The sequence below is a fragment of the Neodiprion pinetum genome, chromosome 2 (genome assembly GCF_021155775.2).
Source record: "Neodiprion pinetum isolate iyNeoPine1 chromosome 2, iyNeoPine1.2, whole genome shotgun sequence".
Taxonomy (NCBI): Eukaryota; Metazoa; Arthropoda; class Insecta; order Hymenoptera; family Diprionidae; genus Neodiprion; species Neodiprion pinetum.
This window is the reverse complement of record NC_060233.1, coordinates 16,728,544-16,752,696: the sequence shown is the minus strand read 5'-3', so window position 1 is coordinate 16,752,696 and position 24,153 is coordinate 16,728,544. Positions and strand designations below refer to the sequence as shown.

The following is a 24,153-nucleotide window of genomic DNA, read 5'->3' as shown; positions in this document are numbered from 1 at the left end:
CAGTTGACTTGGCACCACTCCTCACTAAACGCCTACCAAATTTGATCCCAAAACTCGTGGGTAACTTGCCGGTTTCTCGTGGTAAAACCTTTCATCACGATTGTTTCGAGAATGGCTGCATATAAAACAGCTCGAAACCGTAGAGTAGAAGGCACCCAATTGTTTCGTGACAAAATTTCATGCCATTTACAACCTTTTGTCGCGATTGAAGATTCGATGTCGTGTGCAATAAATTGGAATTGGGGATTAGATAATAGATAGGTTAAACTAGTATCAATTGGTCAGAGTCTTGAGCAGATATTATACTTATTTTCTAAAGTGTCGATCGACACCGATTAGTATTAAATATAAATACGGTGTTTTGTTTTTACATTGAATAAGTGACCTACAGAAAAATTTGAGGAATATCAGAGAGAGGTCGACCGACGAACAATGGTTCCATTTATTGCGAAGCAGACATATTCTTCAAGCAGTAAAAATGCTTCAAGAACATTCATTACTTCTGGTTAGTTCCATGACGGTCACTTTGGATACAGTGTCAGTATAACTTATATGCATGCGAAAATTTGGCCTTTGTCGCTTGGATACGACAATTAAAGAAGATAACACTTGACCGCAGCTCAATCTTTGTGGATTTTACACTCATTTCGTTGCGCGACACGGCACACAAGCCAAGCAAAGAAAAACAGCAGTTGGACATTTGCTCAACTGCGAGACAGCAGACATTTTTCACGATGGTGTTGCGAGTGACGGTGAAATGTGTCCTCTTTACAATCTTGTCAAGTTTATTATTTTTCGGTACAAGTTATGGTGAGCCAGAAGTGACGATTCTTCAGGGTAACCTGCTGGGCACGACTATCACCACTAGAAACAATCGGAGCATTTCCGCTTTCCTCGGGATTCGGTATGGCGAGCCACCGATTGGAAATCTCAGGTTTGCCGAAAGAGCATATTCGTAAATTATGTACGAATGAAACAAACGATGTTAAAAGTTGGGTGTAGATTATCTGAGAAGAGAAGTTTAACGGCGGTCATTGAATACGATACTACATACGTGGTACGACATAAATTTTGGGTTGTGTCGCAAGTCGATTAGATAAACATGTAATTGAGTTGCCGATGACGCCATATCATTGGACGGACTTTGAAACGTTTCGCACAGAAGCGTTACATTTCAGTGTTTTCCCTGTTTTTAATTAGATTCTCAATTTGATTTCTCACGTCAGATTCGCGAACCCCGTGGCAGCCGGAGCTTGGAACGGGACTCTAAATGCCACTGCAGATGGAAACGAATGTCCCCAGGCATTTGGTAGCACATTGGGCAGCGAAGATTGTCTGTACCTCAACGTTTACACGCCACAGGTTGATAGACACAAAATTCTAAAATCAATATCACTTTATGGCGTGATTTGAGAGGTTCGAAGATGCTCGACTGATTCGACTGATACAATTACAATTACAAGTACATCAAAGAACGGAACTGCACTCACCTAGAACAAACAAGAAAAGAACACTAGTTAGATTGATTACCAAACGAATATATGAAAGGTATCTGCCACTGCAAGCAAGCCATGAAACTGATATTTCAATATTCTGCATCCACAAACAATTATTTGATTTCGCACTGCATTTTCAAGCCAACATTTTTAATCTCTCATGACCTGAAATCTTCGCAGCTTCCGGTAAACACAAGCACTCTGCTTCCGGTAATGATTTTCATCCATGGAGGAGCTTTTGTACTCGGCAGTTCAAGCTCTGCCACTTTTTCGCCAGACTACCTTTTGGATTCTGGTATCGTGCTCGCCCTGCCGAACTATCGGATCGGGGCTTTAGGATTTCTGAGTACTGGCAACGAAGTGGCGGCTGGGAATTGGGGGCTGAAGGACCAGATCCTGGCTCTCAAGTGGGTGCAAAACAACATCGAATACTTTGGCGGTGATCCTGATCAAGTCACACTTTTTGGACAAAGTGCTGGAAGCGCTTCCGTTCATCTCTTGTCACTCTCGAAAGCGGCGGAAGGTGAAAACAGGTTTACTTTACTGTCTTGATTCAGATCAAGACTCTTAAGCTCAACAAGTCTCTTGTTAGGCTGTTTGAATACATCGGAAACATCCCCTCCTTCTTTCGAAATTCGAAATGGCTAATTCAATATGGCGAAAAGGAAAACAGACTAATCATTCTATTTCTAATATCAATATGTTGGCCGACTCATCATTTTCAAGTGCGACGTGAATTTGACTTCTGATGAAAAAAAAGGAGAACAATAAAATAGTGTCACATTTGTGTAGTTTTCTTGACCGGTAACCATTACAGAGTACGTCACCTGAAATATTTTCACACACGTGCCAAAGTCGGCGGTCATATTGTTAGGCATTATGGAAGAACTCTGTTCGATAATTTATAATTAACTTACTGGCAATGACGGACATTCAAGAGTCAGTACAAATCACGATCTCGAATGTTCGTCAATTAAAAGTGAGATATTTCATGACATACAAAGCTATGTATCAACCTGCAAATTACTGTCTCAAACTTTACAACAACGCACGAGACTTGTGTAAGTGGAAATGGCCAAAATTATCCCTGTTTCTTACGTTTGAATAATAATTTCACCAATTACTGGTCTCACGTGTTGACGATGCCTCAGTGACAATAGTCCGGTCACTATGAACTGGAATAAGCGCTGAAAGTGCATCAATTTGGGACATTATTTTCCTTCACAAATCGTTTGGTAATGGGTGGCGGAGGGGGGAAGGAGATGATAAATTCAATTATCGTCTGATCCTGTCTATTGTTTACTTTTACGCACGAACAATAAGAAACCAACTTGTAGGGAATAAAATTCCCTACAACTTGGGTGGTGTTTTTTATTTCTAGGATGACTATTTTTATAATTATAACCGAAAAAAGTGGAGGTGAAATCTAATTATTGCGTCGTCACGTTTATTGTCAACTTTCATGCATAAACGATGATCAAATCCCTATAAGTTTGTTCATCGTCGTTCATACGTAAAAGTCAATGATAAACGAGATAATAAGACCATTAAATCCCGTCCCCACTCCTGCAGGCCTAAATCGAGAAATATCAATCTTACGAAAAAAATGGTAATTGCCCAAGTTGAAGAAAATAGAAATCGCTTCAAGATTGGTTTGTACCATTACTGGCGTAAAGTTGAGAATGAACGAGTAACTTAACAACTAAAAGAATCTACATGTAAATTCAAGATGGCGATTGAAGGTAGATGGATGGATTCCCAAAAATCCAGTTTATTAGTAGAGATGACCCCCACCTTCCTAACGATTCGCGAAGGAAAATTTTTGTTCTAAATTAACGCAATCATTGAAAATTCCGCTGTGACTGGTCTGTAGGAGGATTCGGCTCTAGCGGCTCGATTGTATTTAACTTTGGTCCATTGTAGATCTGTTATTTTTCCCACATTAAAACCGCGGCAATTTCTTTTCGAACAAGAGGAGCAGATAAACCTCATCACTACAGAACGGACCTTCACGACACGAATCTTTTCGATCCACAGGACTGTTTCACAGATACATAACACAGAGTGGATCGGCTCTGTCGACTTGGGCCCATTTGCCCAGTGCAGGATACGCAAGCCGTGCTTTTCAGCTCGGTGGCTACGTTGGCTGTGACAACGACACCTCGAGTGCCTTGATCGAGTGTTTGCGAACCGTGAATGCCTCGGATATCGTCGCCTCAGCCTCACAATTCTACGTGTGGGAGTCGGTCCCACTTTTTGTGTGGGGCCCGACTGACGAGCCAGACATCGAAGGCGCGGTGCTCACCGATAGTCCTACGAACTTGTTTGCGACGGGCGAATTCTGCGATTTGCCTTGGATGACAGGAATCGTCCGAGACGAAGGGATCTTGATGACCGGAGGTACGTACTCGATATTTCAAAGATGCTAGTCCAATTGCAAGTACTGAAATTTTGAAGTGACGACATTTTTATTATTAAAAAAATTTTTAGCTGTATTTACCATGCAGCTCATAATGACTTTAATTTTGCTACCGTAATCATAATAGCTATTAGGTATTACCGTTCTTTCTTGATACAGTTACTCGTACTATCCATCCTCGTTATTTTCAACCCTGGAACGCTAACGGGGTGTGAAAAAACACCACACATGGATTTACATTTCTAGTCGCAAGAGAACAGCTTACCCTTTTTTCACCTTTCCAACTGATTTTTGATCACTTTTTTGGAACTTGAGCAAAAATTTTTTTGGACCGCGTGATTCTTTATTGAAAAACGAAGAAAATGAGAGTATAGGACCCTTAATGATATGATGTACCCGAGAGATAGAGTTCACAAGATTGCGGCGTTTTCGACCCCCGTTAGTCCAATAGGTGAAAATAAAATGAGATCATCGTTCTAGGGTCAAGATAGTTTGATGTTGATGCAACGATGAAGTGATATTAAGGTCTCGGTAGTGTAGATACGTTGCTTACTGAATTAAATTTTTCTTAATGTACTTTGAATTGAAATTCATTTCGTTTTCGCCTGCTTGAACAGCGTTGTATAGCGACGATGAAAAGTTTTATGACTTTTTGGATAACTTCGATCTTGTGCTGCCCGAGATGTTGATCTGGAATTATCAGACAGACTCAGGAGCCGCTTGGGTCAAGGCTGTGAAGAACTTTTATTTCAACGACGATTTTACAACAAACTCGACTGAGGTGGGTGAGATCTTAACCCTCAAAATTTGTCTTTTCGTCACGCGCTTTTAGATTCCAAGCCGGTGCGAATAGGAATTTGAAATTTTCCAACCGCTGTAGTTATGGCAACACAAACGATATTTTCTGCAGTGGTGTAATTTTCAGGCGAATTAATTAATCGTGTTAGAGATCAAAAGTAGCGATGTTTTCCTGTGAAAAATCATGGTTATGAAAAAGTCTATATCGCCCAAAAGGTTCACGATCCTTGAAATCTGGTGTATCTACATGACACGTGAAATCTTATGAAATCATTTGAGTTCTGAAATTTCAACTACACGAAATTCCTGAAATTCATGGAATCCTATGAAATCTTTCGCATTCGTCCGAAATCTACCCATAATTCTTTGAGATCGTATGATATCGTATATTCTTGGAATCCGGTGTACAAACAACAAAACGATGGAGTGGTCAGCCCCCCAATCCCGCCAGTCACTAAAATGACACTATTGACTATATCTGACTGTATGATTTGCCGTCAGCTGCTCACGAACCTAACTCGTCTCGTTGGCGACGCTAACTTCATCTATCCAACCTTGGACGGACTCCAACAGCAGCTTCCTCTGGCTGTGAATCCCCAGTACTTTTACTTGTTCAATTATCGAGGGACCTACAGCCTCGCTGCGGGAATACCCGACGCCGTTATGCACACCGACGATGTCATCTACCTCTTTCCACTGAGGTCGATCCTGGGAGGTGATAATTTGACCGACACTGATTTCGAAATGGTGGACAACATGGTGCAACTCTGGACATCATTCGCGATCAATGGGTGAGTTGTTCAGAATTCGGAATATCGTATCAAATTCAAAGCTAACGATGCCCTGACTTTTCAGGACACCAACGGTCTTGGCTTCTGAGGAAAATGTCACATACACTGAATACACGACGATGGACAATTATCTACGAATAGGCAACCAGTCTGAAGTTACACTGTCGATGGAGTACTCTCTTTTTAAAGAGCGCATGGAGTTTTGGGCGAATTTGGTCCATGCCGAAGCGTCTGCAGCTACCTTGAGGAACACCTCGGCCGGAACCTTGGCCCCTTAACTTATCTGCTCAAAGCTCATATAACCGATTTTGCGCTGGCAAATGTACAAGGTATTTCGTTTATCATAATTATAAGTTCCTGGTACGTGTTTCTTTCTTCTAAGGAACTGAGTTGGTAATACATCAATACTTTCATTAGACTTCCTCACGAGACAGTCATGCATTGAGTGTTTATCAAGTTATTAGATTCATAAGCTAAGAAAATCTGTTCATACGGATCAAATTTGCAAGCATGTTTGAGCGGTATGAATCGAAGCATCGATATCTGGTAGTGAACTTTTTTTCATAATTCCAGTATCTATTTGTTTTGTTTCTGTGACGAGATCTCAACAGCTTACTATTTGCTTATACGTATCACAATCAATAAAAAGTATCGATTTCGGGCCCAGCTGAAGGATTTCTCAGCATAGAAAATCAGTAACGTCAAGTTCTTGTGTATCGTTCACAAAAATATTCAATCAATATCTCCAAGGAATTATCTTAGAAATTAAAATATATAACACACACGCACGAAGACAACTATATATTATATGTATATTTTACATACATACGTATAAAATTCACACGGGTTCGGGAATTTAAACCCTCGCGACTCTCATGTGGACCCCTTAAGGCTTTAATAAGTGGAAAAGAGCAATTTTGTTTGGCTACAATAATCTTAAAAACAGTAAAGATCAGCTCTTGGACTTCTTCGCCCCCCCCCCCCCCCCCCCGCCCTTCCCCGATTTTGACGAATTTCGAACAACACTCAAATCCATTCATACAAATGCTATGTCTACGTAATTTTGTGTAAATAATCGATTGAGGGCAATCTCAATTCGCCATGATTGTTAATTTCAAATTCACATTCAAAAAATTGAGATATCTTATCTTGTTTTTCCGGCTTTTGATCCTCCGGCGGTCGATATATCTTTTGTAAATCCGGTAAAAACGAGTAAGTAAAAAAAAAAAAAACAAACAAACAAACTCTTAGCAAGCTATTTTGAGACGAAAAATTTTTTGAATTCAAAAATCTTAAGAAATTGAAGATTGGTCCCTTTGAATTTTTGACAAAATTCTCATCGATTTCGAAAATTGCAATTTATGTACACAGGCTACATTCACGTAATTTTCGAGTGAAAACGATTGCATACTATCCCAAGTCACCGAAATCGTTGTTTCAAAAGTTACAATTTCGAAGATCGAATCTGGTTGAATTTACTGAGTTCCCGCTTACGCAGTTAGTAGAATAAACATTACAAAGTTATAAATCGACTCTGGCAGTAAAAGATATTAGAGTCAACAGATTGCAAAAAGAAAAGAAGAAACACACGATTTAGCTCTTTTCATTTTGCCAAAATTTTCAACAAATCTCGAAAAATGTCCAAATCAATTTCTTGATACGCCATATCACGTTTATTATTCTCAGACTTAAGACTCAGACTCAGACTATTGTCAAATAATTTCAACTTCCTGCCATCTGCAGCGGTTGAGAACTTACAGAAGTACTGCGATTTAATGTAAAACAGTGGTGGCATTGTAAATTATACATTATACATTCATTTCTCACGAAGATGAAATGAGTAACGTTGAAATGAAAATTATCACCTGTTTCGCAACTGTTGAATAACTTTGAAGGGGTTGAATTCGCAAAATATCAGTTTACTGATACTGTATTACAGTTTACTGAAGTTGAGACATTTGAACAGTTGCAAAATGACGCATCATTTTGAAAATGCATTGTTAGATTACGAACTTCAACTTCGTCATTTCTTTATCTTCTTTCACGTATTTCTGTTTCCTCCTCCGTTCCGTTTTGTCAAGCATTCGTTCGAATTATTAAGAACTGGGAAAATGTTGGTGTGGCAAACATCCAAAAATTGATATATTTACTTACGACGAAATTTTCGGCTTCGTTCTACGTTACTTCCGGTATAAGGGCCCCGCTTTTTTCACTCTGACTACGACACTGTGTTCCATATCGCAGTTTCTCTCGATATAGTTTGAAATTCAATTTTGAGTGTCGTCTTTTACGATCCTCCGGTATTTTATTCATAGCGATGATAAAGCCTCCAAGTATATGGTAGCGCAACGAAACGCAAATGAATAATCAAATCCATAAAATGATCGAACAACTTGTTTTGTTAGCAATCTCACAGCACAACCCATTCGGTTTTATAAAAATATTCTTGCGAAATATTAGTTTCTCGGTGTAAAGAATTAAATTAATTCCGAATCAAGACTTGAATCATCTGCATTCAAATTTGAATAAAATTTTCATTCAATTATCAGATTATCGACGTAGAATAAAAAAAATTAACACATCACCAAGAACTATTCCTCCAGTCACGAACACAGCGATTTACCACAACTCATGAAAGGCTAATTTTATATTATAATGATAAAGCACGGCGTTCCGTTGGAGGAAGATTTACACGTGCCTCGGTAAAGAAGAAAAAAAAACCGTGGATGGCCGGATGTAAACTAACTGGCAATGCAAAGGAAGGCGATGAAAATTAATTGAACTGACTACCGCATAAATTAATTTCGTAACTGGTGCGGTAATTTGGAAAATTTCACTTCAACGTTGAGTGCACGTAGTTAAACATTTGCATACATCGTTTTTTTTCAAATATTATAATCACGTTAAATTTAACCAGGCCCGCATTTGAAATTCATATATGTAACTTTCTAAATGGACATTTATCAAAAAAAAGGTTTTGATAATGAAAAGGAGGGTAATAATGTCAGCAAAATTATCTCAAAATCTTATTCCATGCACTCGAGCTGGTAAAATTTCAGACTTGGATAGCAAGCTGCCGAATGCTATGAATATATAGCATGCATTTTTATCTCAAGGCATCCAATTAGATAAAAAAACAAAAAAAAAAAAATTAAAAGAAAAAAAAACGACACAAATACTGTACTTCACCAACATTGTATTTTTTGGATTCTTTTGGATTCTTGCTGTTCATTTGCTTGTCATTTCAAACAAATACGATTTTCAATTACAACGTGACAGACGTTAATTACCGATTGCGTGATTTTTGTTTTATAACTGTATAATATGTATAGACCGGTATAAATACATGCCGTGTGATTAAATTGCACATCGGCATGTATAAAAAGCGAGTTTCCTGTACGTCATCCTAAAAATATTTTGCAATCACGTAAAACCTACAATAATTCGTGTTGATAAAATTTGACCAGTAAACACCTGTAAGAAAAATTATTTTGCATAAGATGCTCAAAAAAAAAAAAAAAAAAATGTGCAAATGATACATATCAATTACCAGAACTTTCACGATGTTGATAATATTTTGAATCTAATTTCGATTACAGCTTTACTAGTAATAGTTATGTAAACAAAGTGTTAATTTTTCGATACTGCAGAAACCGGTAAAATTCATAACTTGACGCAAAACAGAAAAAAAAAGAACATGAGGTAATAAATGATATTTTGGAAATTGCCATGATCAAGTTATTTCGCATATTACTCTTGATGTAAACGATCTATTGAGTAAAGGAAAGAACACAAAGGTAGTTGATTCACCTCTGCAACTTTTTTTCCGTTCAGATACATAAATAAGTCTTATGCTGTCACTTGTGATCGATATACGCAAATGTACGTAGAAACAACTCACTGCGTAAAATCTAGCGTTGTATATCATGTGCAATAAAGTATTCAGTATACCTATGTATATTTTTTCGCGAGCACTGCGTAATTATTTTCCTGCATAACCCTATCATGATCATTGATGAACACAATGTATGATATGTGTAATGCTCCGAAGTCGGATATGACTCAAGATAACCACAACCGCGTAGAAATTTCATTTGTATTTTTTGTTTAGAACTCATTTTCTCAGAGTTCAACAGCTGCTACAAATTAGCACGTGAATCCTGTTTATTTGGGAAACACACTGAGCACGTATAAAGTGAATTCACAATGAAGGAGAAAACTTGCTTCCAACTTCGATTCACTGTCGATTTTGCAACAATAAATAAAAACGAAAGGCATGACACAATATATGCATAATTTGCTAAGTTGATGTTTAATACAGAATGTACGGAAATTCGAAAGTCTTCGTTCGACGAAGTAGCTAAGGCCGGAAATTGTTTTACAGGTTCATTAGATGCCTAGGAACATGTCATAAAGTTTGTCACAAAAATGAGGTTCGGATTTTCGCGTCGCATTTTTTTGAAAATTGATAAAGTTGTAATTTCACGTATTTTTTTCCGTTGGTCTTAGAAAAAAAATGGTTCTTGCAAAAGTTGTCCGTCATGTTGCCCTCTGTAAAATTAGTCCCATACAAAAATCACGTATCGTTGGTAGTTTACTTGTAAATTACCTGTAAACACGGACATCGATCGTTTTGTTTATCGCTATTAATTCTGTGAATTTTCAATGACATGCCTTGAAACTCGTCCAACGTGTAGAACAATCATTTCTCCAATTTTTTCAACAAGACCAAAAATTTTGCGCGAAACTCCAGGCCTGATTTTTTTGACAAACTTCATGATATGTTTCTAGGCTAGCCAATGAACCAGTAAAAAAATTTCCAGTCTTATGTTCTTCATCGAGCGAAGTCATGTAAATTTCGACTGGATTACAAAGATTTATTTTGGATTTTCAGGCTGGTCAAAACAATGTTTGAAGTAGATAATTTAGAAAAAATGAAGAATGAACAAGTGCAGCTGTGGTTAGTCAAATTGAATTGGATCAAAACGATGTCGTCGCCTCATTATCAGAAAAAACCAGCGCATGCATACGAAGAGTTAAGTTATCAACAGTTTTTTAGACATCGCTATACTATTCTGGAATTTTTGTAACTGAAAAATGTTTGATTTTTACGGGGCAGTGCTCAACTAAAATATATGCGAAAAACGAATTTATTATACCTGTTTTCGAAAATGACGTTCAATTCCAGTAGATTCCTGCTTTTTCTGAATTATTTACTGCATTACAAGTCCTCTTTTTTGTTGATTCAAGGATTCATCAGGGGTACGTAGTATATGTATAGCAAAAACAATGAGTAAATGGAAGAATTAAGAAATAAATACTAAAAAAGGGTCAAAACGATTTCGTCTTAATATGGAGGAACGAAAACAAGAAGTAACGGATTTGCATTTAAAGAGCATATAATACTATTCTAAATTTTCTGTAAATGATGAACTTGTACCATATACCTAATTCGAGTAGATCGTAGCTGACTTTGGAATAAATTGGAATTGGGGATTAGATAATAGATAGGTTAAACTAGTATCAATTGGTCAGAGTCTTGAGCAGATATTATACTTATTTTCTTAAGTGTCGATCGACACCGATTAGTATTAAATATAAATACGGTGTTTTGTTTTTACATTGAATAAGTGACCTACAGAAAGATTTGAGGAATATCAGAGAGAGGTCGACCGACGAACAATGGTTCCATTTATTGCGAAGCAGACATATTCTTCAAGCAGTAAAAATGCTTCAAGAACATTCATTACTTCTGGTTAGTTCCATGACGGTCACTTTGGATACAGTGTCAGTATAACTTATATCCATGCGAAAATTTGGCCTTTGTCACTTGGATACGACAATTAAAGAAGATAACACTTGACCGCAGCTCAATCTTTGCGGATTTCACACTCATTTCGTTGCGCGACACGGCACACAAGCCAAGCAAAGAAAAACAGCAGTTGGAAATTTGCTCAACTGCGAGACAGCAGACATTTTTCACGATGGTGTTGCGAGTGACGGTGAAATGTGTCCTCTTTACAATCTTGTCAAGTTTATTATTTTTCGGTACAAGTTATGGTGAGCCAGAAGTGACGATTCTTCAGGGTAACCTGCTGGGCACGACTATCACCACTAGAAACAATCGGAACATTTCCGCTTTCCTCGGGATTCCGTATGGCCAGCCACCGATTGGAAATCTCAGGTTTGCCGAAATAGCATATTCGTCAATTATGTACGAATGAAACAAACGATGTTAAAAGTTGGGTGTGGATTATCTGAGAGGAGAAGTTTAACGGCGGTCATTGAATACGATACTACATACGTGGTACGACATGATTTTTTGGGTTGTGTCGCAAGTCGATAAGATAAACATGTGTAAGTTTGTGGCCTGTTTACCCAAACTTATCTATGAAAAACAACAAACACGCTGAACGGGTTACGGAAAGGATAACCAAGAGTGACCTTCGCGGAATCATCGCCTCGGGAGAGAGGGGAGTGATTGACAGGCGCTCGAGACATCCACTAGCGTCATAGTGAATGCTCAGTAAAATATATTGTAAATTATATTATAAATTATTCTTTTCATCATTGTCAACTAAGCCTACAATCCCGATCGTCAAAACCGACATTGTTGTTGATTTAGGTGACTATAAGTGTTATAATTATTTTTGTTATTATTTATGTAATTATTTGTGATTGGTGTTAATATAATGTTTCAGTATCGTTTCTACATCAACCCAAGTCGTTGAGACTCAGGAATTATTATTTCCGCAACCCTTTTAAGTTATAAGAGTCACGCTTAAGCGTAGTTGCATAGTTATGAAGTTGACGATTTGTATTTTAGAACCTTCATCATTTTTGTTTTCTGATAGAACCGGGTTTCTTGATAAGCAATCAGCCTCTGAATTATTTATGCCGGGATTATATTCGATATCAAATGTAAATTGTGAAATGTAATTTAATATGTGTAAAAGTTCTGTATCTTTGCAATTTTTTATGTTGAAATTACGTAAAGGTTCATGATCTGTGAATATTTTAAATTTTTGTCCTATTAAGTGATATTGCCAATATAGAATCGCCTCTTTGATTGCTAAACATTCAATAAATATAGCTCTTTTTATTTTTTGAGATTCTGACAACTTTCGCGAAAAATAGAAGACCGGTTTAAGTGTGTTATCTTCTTGAGGTTGTTTTAGTATTGCACCCACGCCTTCTAAACTAGCATCTGTATATATGAAAATTGGTTTCGTGGGGTCGAATATTGCTAGAATTGGTGCTTCACATAAACAACCCTTAACCTTATCAAAACTGTTTTGACATCTAGCGGACCAATCGAACTGCACATTTTTTCGCAAGAGATTGTGCAATGGATCCAAGATAATTGAGGATCTAGGAATATATTTCAGATAAAAATTTACTTTCCCCAGGAATTGTCTAACTTGTTTTTTTGTTTTCGGAATCGGAAAGTTTTTGATCGCTATTAAATTGTCATTAATCGGTTTTACACTATTGTTTGATATTGTGTGTCCTAGATACGTAACTTCTTTTTTAGCAAAACTGTATTTATTCGTGTTTAATTTCAAGCCTTGCTCATGTAAAACATCCAATGTTTGTTTAATATGTTGTACGTGTTCATCGTAATTTTTCGAAAATATCAGAATATCATCGATATAATTAATTGCAAAGGTGTCTAAATTGTTGTTTCTAATTATGGTTGAAAGTATTCGTTGGAATATTGCTGGAGCCGATTGTAAACCAAAAGGAAGACACGCCCATTGCCAGTGACCGTGGTGTGTGACGAAAGCCGTTTTATATTTATCTTTCGCACGTAATGGTATTGACCAGAATGCTGAGTTGATATCTAACTTCGAGAAGTAAACGCACCTCCCAACACGAGCAATCAGATCATCAATTCTAGGAAAGGGGTAACCTTCTGGTACTATGAGTTTATTTAGTTCGCGATAATCAATACATAGTCGCGATTTTTTGTCTTCATCTTTCTTGTGTACTAAGGTCAGTGGTGAGGCATATGGACTATACGACTCCTCGATCAATCCTAATTCCAATAATTTCTTTATTTGAAATTCTATTTCTAATTTATCGAGAATAGAGCACTTATATGGTTTTCTCGATATGTACTTATTTTCCGTTAATTTTATTCTTGCTTCGAAGTTTCTGACTGTACCTATATCGAACTTTTCCTTGGCGAAGACTGAATCGTATTTATTTAACACACCATTCAGACTATCTTCGTTATTGTTCGAAGCATAGTTTATTTTAACGCAATCAAAACTTTGGTTCGAACTTATATTTTGAGAAATTTCAAGATTTTCGTTTTGACGCAATCGGAATGATTTTATACAATCCAAGCCAAGCAACAGATCTTCTTCAAATAAATCATTTTTCATTATTAGGAATGGCGATACTTTTTCTATTTCAAGTATCTTTAATTTCAAAAATACCCTTCCATTCGTACTTGCTACGCCGCCCATTGTTCTTATTGTTGAGCCCCCACTCATAGGGATATTCATTTTTAATTTTTTGTAAAATGTATAATTAATCAAGGACACATTGGCTCCTGAATCGTAAAGAGCAACTGCCTTTTCATTACAATTTACGGTAACATGTAGTCTTATAAGTGGGAGGCTATCTAGTTTTTTGATTCGGCAGATTTGATAATCGCTGATCTTGCATTTCTGCAAATTTCCTCTGGATGGAATCTATTTTTATAACCGGCTTTCTCGCAAATACGACATCCGTGTGGATCGAACTTTCGATTTTGCTTATTTATTTCTATACGTGAGCTGTTATTGTTTGATATTGGTTGAAGTTGACTCAGACTAAACATTAAATTTTCTATTGTTTTCAATTCACGTTTATGAAGGTGTGATCGAACAAATTTTGGCAGGGCAATAACGATAAAATTTATTTGTGAACTGACGCCTAATTCTGGATCTGCATCTATTAATAGGTTTCTCTTCTTTAATGCAAAATCTAAATATGGTCCACTTATCCAACGAAAAGAGTAAGCGTATTCGACCTCTGACCACGATTTTTCCCCGAATGTTTCCAGAAAGGAACTTTCCCAAAAGCTCCAACGTTTCGTCATACCATAAGTTTTAAAAATTGATGTAAACCAGTCTATGGCTGGTCCTTCTAAAACTAGTTTCAGAACCTCGGGGAATTGATTTTCTTCCACTTTAAATCTTTCACATTCAAGAACAAATAAAGTGAGCCATGATTTTGCGTTCTGATTTCTGTTTGAAAATTTTTCTAATAAAATGCCCTTCGAAATCAATTGGATCGGGGTTTCACGTGCCGGAACTGTTAAACTGGATGAGTTTGGAGTGGGTTGGGGGGTTTCTATTTCCTCCAGGTAATAATCGTTGAACACTACATTACCCTCCTCATCGAAGTATAACCTTTGCAGATGCGCGTCCAGTGAGACGATAGCTTTTCTCTGCTTCCCTCTTTTATCCAGACTCTTGATAATTCCTTTGACCACTGGTAATTTGGCCAGCTCAGCATGGTTCGAAATCGGTTGATCTTTTTGTTCAAAAGAAAAAATTTGTTCCTGTTCCAATACTTGGATGGATTTAACCTTGATGACGGTCGTCTTGGCATCCCAGGCTTCTGCGGCGAACTGGAATTTGACCTTGACCTTCTCCATTTTGTTGTTGATTTTTAAGTTATAAGCCTGACTCTTATAACTTAAAAGGGTTGCGGAAATAATAATTCCTGAGTCTCAACGACTTGGGTTGATGTAGAAACGATACTGAAACATTATATTAACACCAATCACAAATAATTACATAAATAATAACAAAAATAATTATAACACTTATAGTCACCTAAATCAACAACAATGTCGGTTTTGACGATCGGGATTGTAGGCTTAGTTGACAATGATGAAAAGAATAATTTATAATATAATTTACAATATATTTTACTGAGCATTCACTATGACGCTAGTGGATGTCTCGAGCGCCTGTCAATCACTCCCCTCTCTCCCGAGGCGATGATTCCGCGATGGTCACTCTTGGTTATCCTTTCCGTAACCCGTTCAGCGTGTTTGTTGTTTTTCATAGATAAGTTTGGGTAAACAGGCCACAAACTTACACGTGTAATTGAGTTGCCGATGACGCCATTTCATTGGATGGACTTTGAAACGTATCGTACGAAAGCGTTCCAATTCAGTTTTTTTCCTTTTTTTTTTTAATTAGATTCTCAATTTTTTTGCTTATGTCAGATTCGCGAACCCCGTGGCAGCCGGAGCTTGGAACGGGACTCTGAATGCCACTAGAGATGGAAGCGTATGTCCCCAGGCGTTAGGCAGCATATCAGGCAGCGAGGATTGTCTGTACCTCAACGTTTACACGCCACAGGTTGATAGACACAAAATTCTAAAATCAATATCACTTTATGGCGTGATTTGAGAGGTTCGAAGATGCTTGACTGATTCGACTGATACAATTACAATACTCACGAGTCATTTTGAACTACATCAACGAACGGAACTGCACTCACCTAGAACAAACAAGAAAAGAACACTAGTTAGATTGATTACCAAACGAATACATGAAAGTTATCTTCCACTGCAAGGGAGCTATGAAACTGATATTTCAATATTCTGCATCCACTAAGAATTAATTGATTTCGCACTGCATTTTCAAGCCAATATTTTTAACCTCTTATGACCTCAAATCTTCACAGCTTCCGGTGAACACAAGCACTCTGCTTCCAGTGATGGTTTGGATCCATGGAGGAGCTTTTTTACACGGCAGTTCAAGCTCTACCACTTACTCGCCAGACTACCTTTTGGATTCTGATATCGTGCTCGCCCTGCCGAACTATCGGATCGGGGCTTTAGGATTTCTGAGTACTGGCAACGAAGTGGCGGCTGGGAATTGGGGGCTGAAGGACCAGATCCTGGCTCTCAAGTGGGTGCAAAACAACATCGAATACTTTGGCGGTGATCCTGATCAAGTCACACTTTTTGGACAAAGTGCTGGAAGCGCTTCCGTTCATCTCTTGTCACTCTCGAAAGCGGCGGAAGGTGAAAACAGGTTTACTTTACTGTCTTGATTCAGATCAAGAGTCTTAAGCTCAACAAATCTCTTGTTAGGCTCTTTGAATACATCGGAAACATCCCCTCCTTCTTTCGAAATTCGAAATGACTAATTCAATATGGCGAAAAGGAAAACAGACGAATTATTCTATTTCTAATATCGATATGTTGGCCGACTCATCATTTTCAAGTGCGACGTGAATTTGACTTCTGATGGAAAAAAAGAAGAACAATAAAATGGCGTCACATTTGTGTAGTTTTCTTGACCGGTAACCATTACAGAGTACGTCACCTGAAATATTTTCACACACGTGCCAAAGTCGGCGGTCACATTGTTAGGCATTATGGAAGAACTCTATTCGGTAATTTATAATTAACTTACTGGCAATGACGGACATTCAAGAGTCAGTACAAATCACGATCTCGAATGTTCGTCAATTAAAAGTAAGATATTTCATGACATACAAAGCTATATATCAACCTGCAAATTACTGTCTCGAAACTTTACAACAACGCATGAGACGTATTATATTTCCACTTATGTAAGTGGAAATGGCCAAAATTATCCCTGTTTCTTACGTTTAAATAATAATTTCACCAATTACTGGTCTCACGTGTTGACGATGCCTCAGTGACAATAGTCCGTTCACTTTGAACTGAAATAAGCGCTGAAAGTGCATCAATTTGGAACAATATTTTCCTTCACAAATCGTTTGGCGATGGCTGGCGGAGGGGGGAGGGAGATGTTAAATTCAATTATCGTCTTATCCTGTCTATTGTTTACTTTTACGCACGAACAATAAGAAACCAACTTGTAGGGAATAAAATTCCCTACAACTTGGGTGGTGATTTTTATTTCTAGGATAACTATTTTTATATTTATAACCGAAAAAAGTAGAGGTGAAATCTAATTATTGCGGCGTCATATTTATTGTCAACTTTCATGCATAAACGATGATCAAATCCCTCTAAGTTTGTTCATCATCGTTCATACGTAAAAGTCAATGATAAACGAGATAATGAGACCATCAAATCCCGTCCCCACTCCTGCAGGCCTAAATCGAGAAATATCAATCATACGGAAAAAATGGTAATTGCCCAAGTTGCAGAAAATAGAAATCGCTTCAAGATTGGTTTCTACCATTACTAGCGTAAAGTTGAGAATGAACGACTAACTTAACAACTAAGAGAATCTACATGTAAATTCAAGATGGCGATTGAAGGTAGATGGATGGATTCCCAAAAATCCAGTTTATTAGTAGAGATAACCCCCACCTTCCTAACGATTCGCGAAGGAAAATTTTTGTTCTAAATAAACGCAATCATTTAAAATTCCGCTGTGACTGGTCTGTAGGAGGATTCGACTCTAGTGGCTCGATTGTATTTAACTTCGGTCCATTGTAGATCTGTTATTTTTCCCACATCAAAACCGCGGCAATTTCTTCTCGAACAAGAGGAGCAGATAAGCCTCATCACTGCAGAACGGACTTTAACGACACGAATCATTTCGATCCACAGGACTATTCCACAGATACATAACACAGAGTGGGTCGGCTCTGTCGACTTGGGCCCATTTACCCAGTGCAGGATACGCAAACCGTGCTTTTCAGCTCGGTGGCTACGTTGGCTGTGACAACGACACCTCGAGTGCCTTGATCGAGTGTTTGCGGACCGTGAATGCCTCGGATATCGTCGCCTCAGCCTCACAATTCTACGTGTGGGAGTCGGTCCCAGTTGTTGTGTGGGGCCCGACTGACGAGCCAGACATAGAAGGCGCTGTGCTCACCGACAGTCCTACGAACTTGTTTGCGAAGGGTGAATTCTGCGATTTGCCTTGGATGACAGGAATCGTCCGAGACGAAGGGATCTTGATGACCAGAGGTACGTACTCGATATTTCAAAGATGCTAGTCCAACTGCAAGTACTGAAATTTTGAAGTGACGACATTTTTATTATTAAAATAATTTTTAGCTGTAGTTACCATGCAGCTCATAATGACTTCAATTTTGCTACCGTAATCAGAATAGCTATTAGGTATTACCGTTCTTTCTTGATACAGTTACTCGTACTATCCATCCTCGTTATTTTCAACCCTGGAACGCCAACGGGGTGTGAAAAAACACCACACATGAATTTACATTTCTCGTCGCAAGAGAACAGCTTACCCTTTTTTTTACCCTTCCAACTGATTTTTGATCACTTTTTTGGAACTTACGCAAAAATTTTTTTGGACCGCGTGATTCTTTATTAAAAAACGAACAAAATGAGACTATAGGACCCTTAATGATATGATGTACCCGAGAGATGGAGTTCACAAGATTGCGGCGTTTTCGACCCCCGTTAGTCGAATAGGTGGAAATAAAATGAGATCATCGTTCTAGGGTCAAGATAGTTTGATGTTGATGCAACAATGAAGTGATATTAAGGTCTCAGTAGTGAAGATACGTTGCTTACTGAATTAAACTTTTCTTAATGTACTTTGAATTGAAATTCATTTCGTTTTTGCCTGCCTGAACAGCGTTCTATAGCGACGATGAAATGTTTTATGACTTTTTGGATAACTTCGATCTTGTGCTGCCCGAGATGTTGACCTTGAATTACCAGACAGACTCAGGAGCCGCTTGGGTCAAGGCTATGAAGACGTTTTATTTCAACGACGATTTTACAACAAACTCAACTGAGGTGGGTAAAATCTTGACCCTCAAATTTTGTCATTCGGTCACGCGCCTTTAGATTCCAAGCCGGTGCGAATAGGAATTTGAAATTTTCCAACCGCTGTAGTTATGGCAACACAAACGATATTTTCTGCAGTGGTGTAATTTTCAGGCGAATTAATTAATGGTGTTAGAGATCAAAAGTAGCGATGTTTTCCTGTGAAAAATCATCGTTATGAAAAAGTCTATATCGCCCAAAAGGTTCACGATCCTTGAAATCTGGTGTATCTACATGACACGTGAAATCTTATGAAATCATTTGAGGTCTGAAATTTCAATTACACGAAATTCCTGAAATTCCTGGAATCCTATGAAATCTTTCTCATTCGTCCGAAATCTACCCATAATTCTTTGAGATCATGTGATATCGTATATTCTCGGAATGCTGTGTACAAACAACAAAACGATGGAGTGGTCAGCCCCCCAATCCCGCCAGTCACTAAAATGACACTATTGACTACATCTGACTATATGATTTGCCGTCAGCTGCTCACGAACCTAACTCGTCTTTTTGGCGACGCTAACTTCATCTATCCAACCTTGGACGGACTCCAACAGCAGCTTCCTCTGGCTGTGAATCCCCAGTACTTTTACTTGTTCAATTATCGAGGGACCTACAGCTTCGCTGCGGGAATACCCGACGCCGTTATGCACACCGACGATGCCATCTACCTCTTTCCACTGAGGTCGATCGTGAGAGGTGATAATTTGACTGACACTGATTTTGAAATGGTGGACAACATGGTGCAACTCTGGACATCATTCGCGATCAATGGGTGAGTTGTTCAGAATTCGAAATATCGTATCAAATTCAAAGCTAACGATGCCCTGACTTTTCAGGACACCAACGATTTTGGCTTCTGAGAAAAATGTCACATGCACTGAATACTCGACGATGGACAATTATCTACGAATAGGCAACCAGTCTGAAGTTACACTGTCGGTGGAGTACTCTCTTTTTAAAGAGCGCATGAAGTTTTGGGCTAGTTTGGTTCATGCCGAAGCATCTACAGCTACCTTGACGAATACCTCGACCGAGATCTTGGTTCTTTTATTTATTTGCTCAAAGCTCATATAACCGATTTTGCGCTGGCAAATGTAAAAAGTACTTTGTTTATGATAATTATAACTTCCTGGGACGTGTCCTTTCTTTTAAGGAACTGAGTTGGTAATACATCCATACTTTCATTAGACTTTCTCACGAGACAGTCATGCATTGAGTGTTTATCAAGTTATTAGATTCATAAGCTAAGAAAATCTGTTCATACGGATCAAATTTGCAAGCATGTTTGAGCGGTATGAATCGAAGCATCGATATCTGGTAGTGAACTTTTTTTCATAATTCCAGTATCTATTTGTTTTGTTTCTGTGACGAGATCTCAACAGCTTACTATTTGCTTATACGTATCACAATTAATAAAAAGTATCGATTTCGGGCCCAGCTGAAGGATTTCTCAGCATAGAAAATCAGTAACGTCAAGTTCTTGTGTATCGTTCACAAAAATATTCAATCAATATCTCCAAGGAATTATCTTAGAAATTAAAATATATAACACACACGCACGAAGACAACTATATATTATATGTATATTTTACATACATATGTATAAAATTCACACGGGTTCGGGAATTTAAACCCTCGCGACTCTCATGTGGACCCCTTAAGGCTTTAATAAGTGAAAAAGAGCAATTTTGTTTGGCTACAATAATCTTAAAAACAGTAAAGATCAGCTCTTGGACTTCTTCGCCCCCCCCCCCCCCCCCCCCCCGCCCTTCCCCGATTTTGAAGAATTTCGAACAACACTCAAATCCATTCATACAAATGCTATGTCTACGTAATTTTGTGTAAATAATCGATTGAGGGCAATCTCAATTCGCCATGATTGTTAATTCCAAATTCACATTCGAAAAATTGAGATATCTTATCTTGTTTTTCCGGCTTTTGATCCTCCGGCGGTCGATATATCTTTTGTAAATCCGGTAAAAACGAGTGAGTAAAAAAACAAAAAAAAAACAAACTAACAAACTCTTAGCAACCTATTTTGAGACGAAAAATTTTTTGATTTCAAAAATCTCAAGAAATTGAAGATTGGTCCCTTTGAATTTTTGACAAAATTCTCATCGATTTCGAAAATTGCAATTTATGTACACTGGCTACATTCACGTAATTTTCGAGTGGAAACGATTGCATACTATCCCAAGTCACCGAAATCGTTGTTTCAAAAGTTACAATTAAGCAATAACGTCGAAGTCTTGTCGTACATTCTCTGCCGTTGATCGAATCTGGTTGAATTTACTGAGTTCCCGCTTACGCAGTTAGTAGAATAAACATTATAAAGTTATAAATCGACTCTGGCAGTAAAAGATATTAGAGTCAACAGATTGCAAAAAGAAAAGAAAAAACACACGATTTAGCTCTTTTCATTTTGCCAGAATTTTCAACAAATCTCGAAAATTGTCCAAATCAATTTCTTGATACGCCATATCAGGTTTATTATTCTCAGACTTAGACTCAGACTCAGACTATTGTCAAAATAATTTCAACTTCCTGCCATCTGCAGCGGTTGAGAACTTACAGAAGTACTGCGATTTAATATAAAACAGTGGTGACATTGTAAATTACACATTATACATTCATTTCTCACGAAGATGAAGTGAGTAACGTTGAAATGAAAATTATGACCTGTTTCGCAACTGTTGAAGAACTTTGAAGGGGTTGAATTCGCAAAATATCAGTTTACTGATACTGTATTACAGTTTGCTGAAGTTGAGACATTTGAACAGTTGCAAAATGACGAATCATTCTGAAAACGCATCGTTAGATTACGAACTTCAACTTTGTAATTTCTTTATCTCCTTACTGTTCTTTCTTATTTCTATTTTCTCCTCCGTTCCGTTTTGTCAAGCATTCGTTCGAATTAGTAAGAATTGGGAAAATGTTAGGGTGGCAAACATCCAAAAATTGATATATTTACTTACGACGAAATTTTCGGCTTCGTTCTACGTTACTTCCGGTATAAGGGCCCCGCTTTTTTCACTCTGACTACGACACTGTGTTCCATATCGCAGTTTCTCTCGATATAGTTTGAAATTCAATTTTGAGTGTCGTCTTTTACGATCCTCCGGTATTTTATTCATAGCGATGATAAAGCCTCCAAGTATATGGTAGCGCAACGAAACGCAAATGAATAATCAAATCCATAAAATGATCGAACAACTTGTTTTGTTAGCAATCTCACAGCACAACCCATTCGGTTTTATGAAAATATTCTTGCGAAATATTAGTTTCTCAGTGTAAAGAATTAAATTAATTCCGAATCAAGACTTGAATCATCTGCATTTAAATTTGAATAAAATTTTCATTCAATTATCAGATTATCGACGTAGAATAAAAAAAATTAACACATCACCAAGAACTATTCCTCCAGTCACGAACACAGCGATTTACCACAACTCATGAAAGGCTAATTTTATATTATAATGATAAAGCACGGCGTTCCGTTGGAGGAAGATTTACACGTGCCTCGGTAAAGAAGAAAAAAAAACCGTGGATGACCGGATGTAAACTAACTGGCAATGCGAAGGAAGGCGATGAAAATTAATTGAACTGACTACCGCATAAATTAATTTCGTAACTGGTGCGGTAATTTGGAAAATTTCACTTCAACGTTGAGTGCACGTAGCTAAACATTTGCATACATCGTTTTTTTTCAAATATTATAATCACGTTACATTTAACCAGGCCCGCATTTGAAATTCATATATGTAACTTTCTAAATGGACATTTATGCAAAAAAGGTTTCAATAATGAAAAGGAGGTTAATAATGTCAGCAAAATTATCTCAAAATCTTATTCCATGCACTAGAGCTGGTAAAATTTCAGACTTGGATAGCAAGCTGCCGAATGCTATGAATACATAGCATGCATTTTTATCTCAAGGCATCCAATTAGATGAAAAAACAGAAAAAAAATTAAAAGAAAAAAAAACGACACAAATACTGTACTTCACCAACATTGTATTTTTTGGATTCTTTTGGATTCTTGCTGTTCATTTGCTTGTCATTTGAAACAAATACGATTTTCAATTACAACGTGACAGACGTTAATTACCGATTGCGTGATTTTTGTTTTATAACTGTATAATATGTATAGACCGGTATAAATACATGCCGTGTGATTAAATTGCACATCGGCATGTATAAAAAGCGAGTTTCCTGTACGTCATCCTAAAAATATTTTGCAATCACGTAAAACCTACAATAATTCGTGTTGATAAAATTAGACCAGTAAACACCTGTAAGAAAAATTATTTGGCATAGGTGCTCCAAAAAAAAAAAAAAAAATATGTGCAGATGATACATATTAATTACCAGAACTTTCACGATGTTGATAATATTTTGAATCTAATTTCGATTACAGCTTTACTAGTAATAGTTATGTAAACAAAGTGTTGATTTTTCGATACTGCAGAAACCGGTAAAATTCATAACTTGACGCAAAACAGAAAAAAAAGAACATGAGGTAATTAATGATGTTTTGGAAATTGCCATGATCAAGTTATTTTGCATATTACTCTTGATGTAAACGATCTATTGAGAAAAGGAAAGAACAAAAAGGTAGTTGATTCACCTCTGCAATTTTTTTTCCCGTTTAGATACATAAATAAGTCTTATGCTATCACTTGTGATCGATATACGCAAATGTACGTAGAAACAACTCACTGCATAAAATCTAGCGTTGTATATCATGTGCAACAAAGTATTCAGTATACCTATGTATATTTTTTCGCAAGCACTGCGTAATTATTTTCCTGCATAACCCTATCATGATCATTGATGAACACAATGTATGATATGTGTAATGCTCCGAAGTCGGATATGACTC

The 24,153-nt window shown here is 37.4% G+C and overlaps 2 protein-coding genes and 1 long non-coding RNA gene across 6 annotated transcripts in view; 2 read left to right on the top strand and 1 right to left on the bottom strand.

Annotated features, from left to right (window-relative positions):
- Nucleotides 1–15,599, bottom strand: part of LOC138190429 (uncharacterized) — a 34,367-nt gene extending 18,768 nt beyond the window's left edge. The window contains exons 1-2 of the long non-coding RNA XR_011176368.1: nucleotides 15,338–15,599; nucleotides 14,889–15,261 (exon numbers count right to left, since the gene is read on the bottom strand). This is a non-coding gene — a long non-coding RNA (uncharacterized lncRNA). The remainder of the gene's footprint in view (nucleotides 1–14,888; nucleotides 15,262–15,337) is intronic.
- On the top strand, nucleotides 693–10,870 carry LOC124212737 (juvenile hormone esterase-like). Of its 2 annotated transcripts, XR_006881735.2 has the most exons (8): nucleotides 693–934; nucleotides 1,227–1,362; nucleotides 1,677–2,019; nucleotides 3,534–3,896; nucleotides 4,533–4,696; nucleotides 5,215–5,504; nucleotides 5,569–5,833; nucleotides 10,399–10,870. XR_006881735.2 is itself a non-coding variant. In XM_046613106.2 (7 exons), the coding sequence occupies exons 1-7, from the start codon at nucleotides 735–737 to the stop codon at nucleotides 5,780–5,782; spliced, it is 1,710 nt and encodes a 569-aa protein (XP_046469062.1). In that variant the 5' UTR covers nucleotides 693–734; the 3' UTR covers nucleotides 5,783–6,494. The 2 variants fall into 2 exon arrangements, 1 of the variants encoding a protein (XP_046469062.1); XM_046613106.2 differs by lacking the exon at nucleotides 10,399–10,870 and having other exon boundaries at nucleotides 5,569–6,494.
- Nucleotides 11,394–24,037, top strand: LOC124212736 (juvenile hormone esterase-like). 3 transcript variants are annotated; one of them, XM_046613105.2, is made up of 7 exons: nucleotides 11,394–11,688; nucleotides 15,736–15,871; nucleotides 16,200–16,542; nucleotides 18,073–18,435; nucleotides 19,073–19,236; nucleotides 19,755–20,044; nucleotides 20,109–24,037. In XM_046613105.2, the coding sequence occupies exons 1-7, from the start codon at nucleotides 11,489–11,491 to the stop codon at nucleotides 20,344–20,346; spliced, it is 1,734 nt and encodes a 577-aa protein (XP_046469061.1). In that variant the 5' UTR covers nucleotides 11,394–11,488; the 3' UTR covers nucleotides 20,347–24,037. The 3 variants fall into 3 exon arrangements, with proteins under 3 accessions (XP_046469061.1, XP_068989562.1, XP_068989563.1); XM_069133461.1 differs by having other exon boundaries at nucleotides 11,565–11,688; nucleotides 16,231–16,542; XM_069133462.1 differs by lacking the exon at nucleotides 11,394–11,688 and adding an exon at nucleotides 15,410–15,661 and having other exon boundaries at nucleotides 16,231–16,542.
- Nucleotides 24,038–24,153: the final 116 nt, after the last annotated feature.

What these genes read in the sequence shown, in the direction of transcription:
- LOC124212736 (XM_046613105.2), top strand. Translation starts at nt 11,489, where the DNA reads ATGGTGTTGCGAGTGACGGTGAAATGTGTCCTCTTTACAATCTTGTCA. An exon ending in TCAACGTTTACACGCCACAG is followed by an intron (nt 15,872 to 16,199) that starts GTTGATAGACAC and finishes AAATCTTCACAG; the next exon opens with CTTCCGGTGAACACAAGCAC. An exon ending in ACTCTCGAAAGCGGCGGAAG is followed by an intron (nt 16,543 to 18,072) that starts GTGAAAACAGGT and finishes TTCGATCCACAG; the next exon opens with GACTATTCCACAGATACATA.
- LOC124212737 (XM_046613106.2), top strand. Translation starts at nt 735, where the DNA reads ATGGTGTTGCGAGTGACGGTGAAATGTGTCCTCTTTACAATCTTGTCA. An exon ending in ACTCTCGAAAGCGGCGGAAG is followed by an intron (nt 2,020 to 3,533) that starts GTGAAAACAGGT and finishes TTCGATCCACAG; the next exon opens with GACTGTTTCACAGATACATA. An exon ending in TTACAACAAACTCGACTGAG is followed by an intron (nt 4,697 to 5,214) that starts GTGGGTGAGATC and finishes ATTTGCCGTCAG; the next exon opens with CTGCTCACGAACCTAACTCG.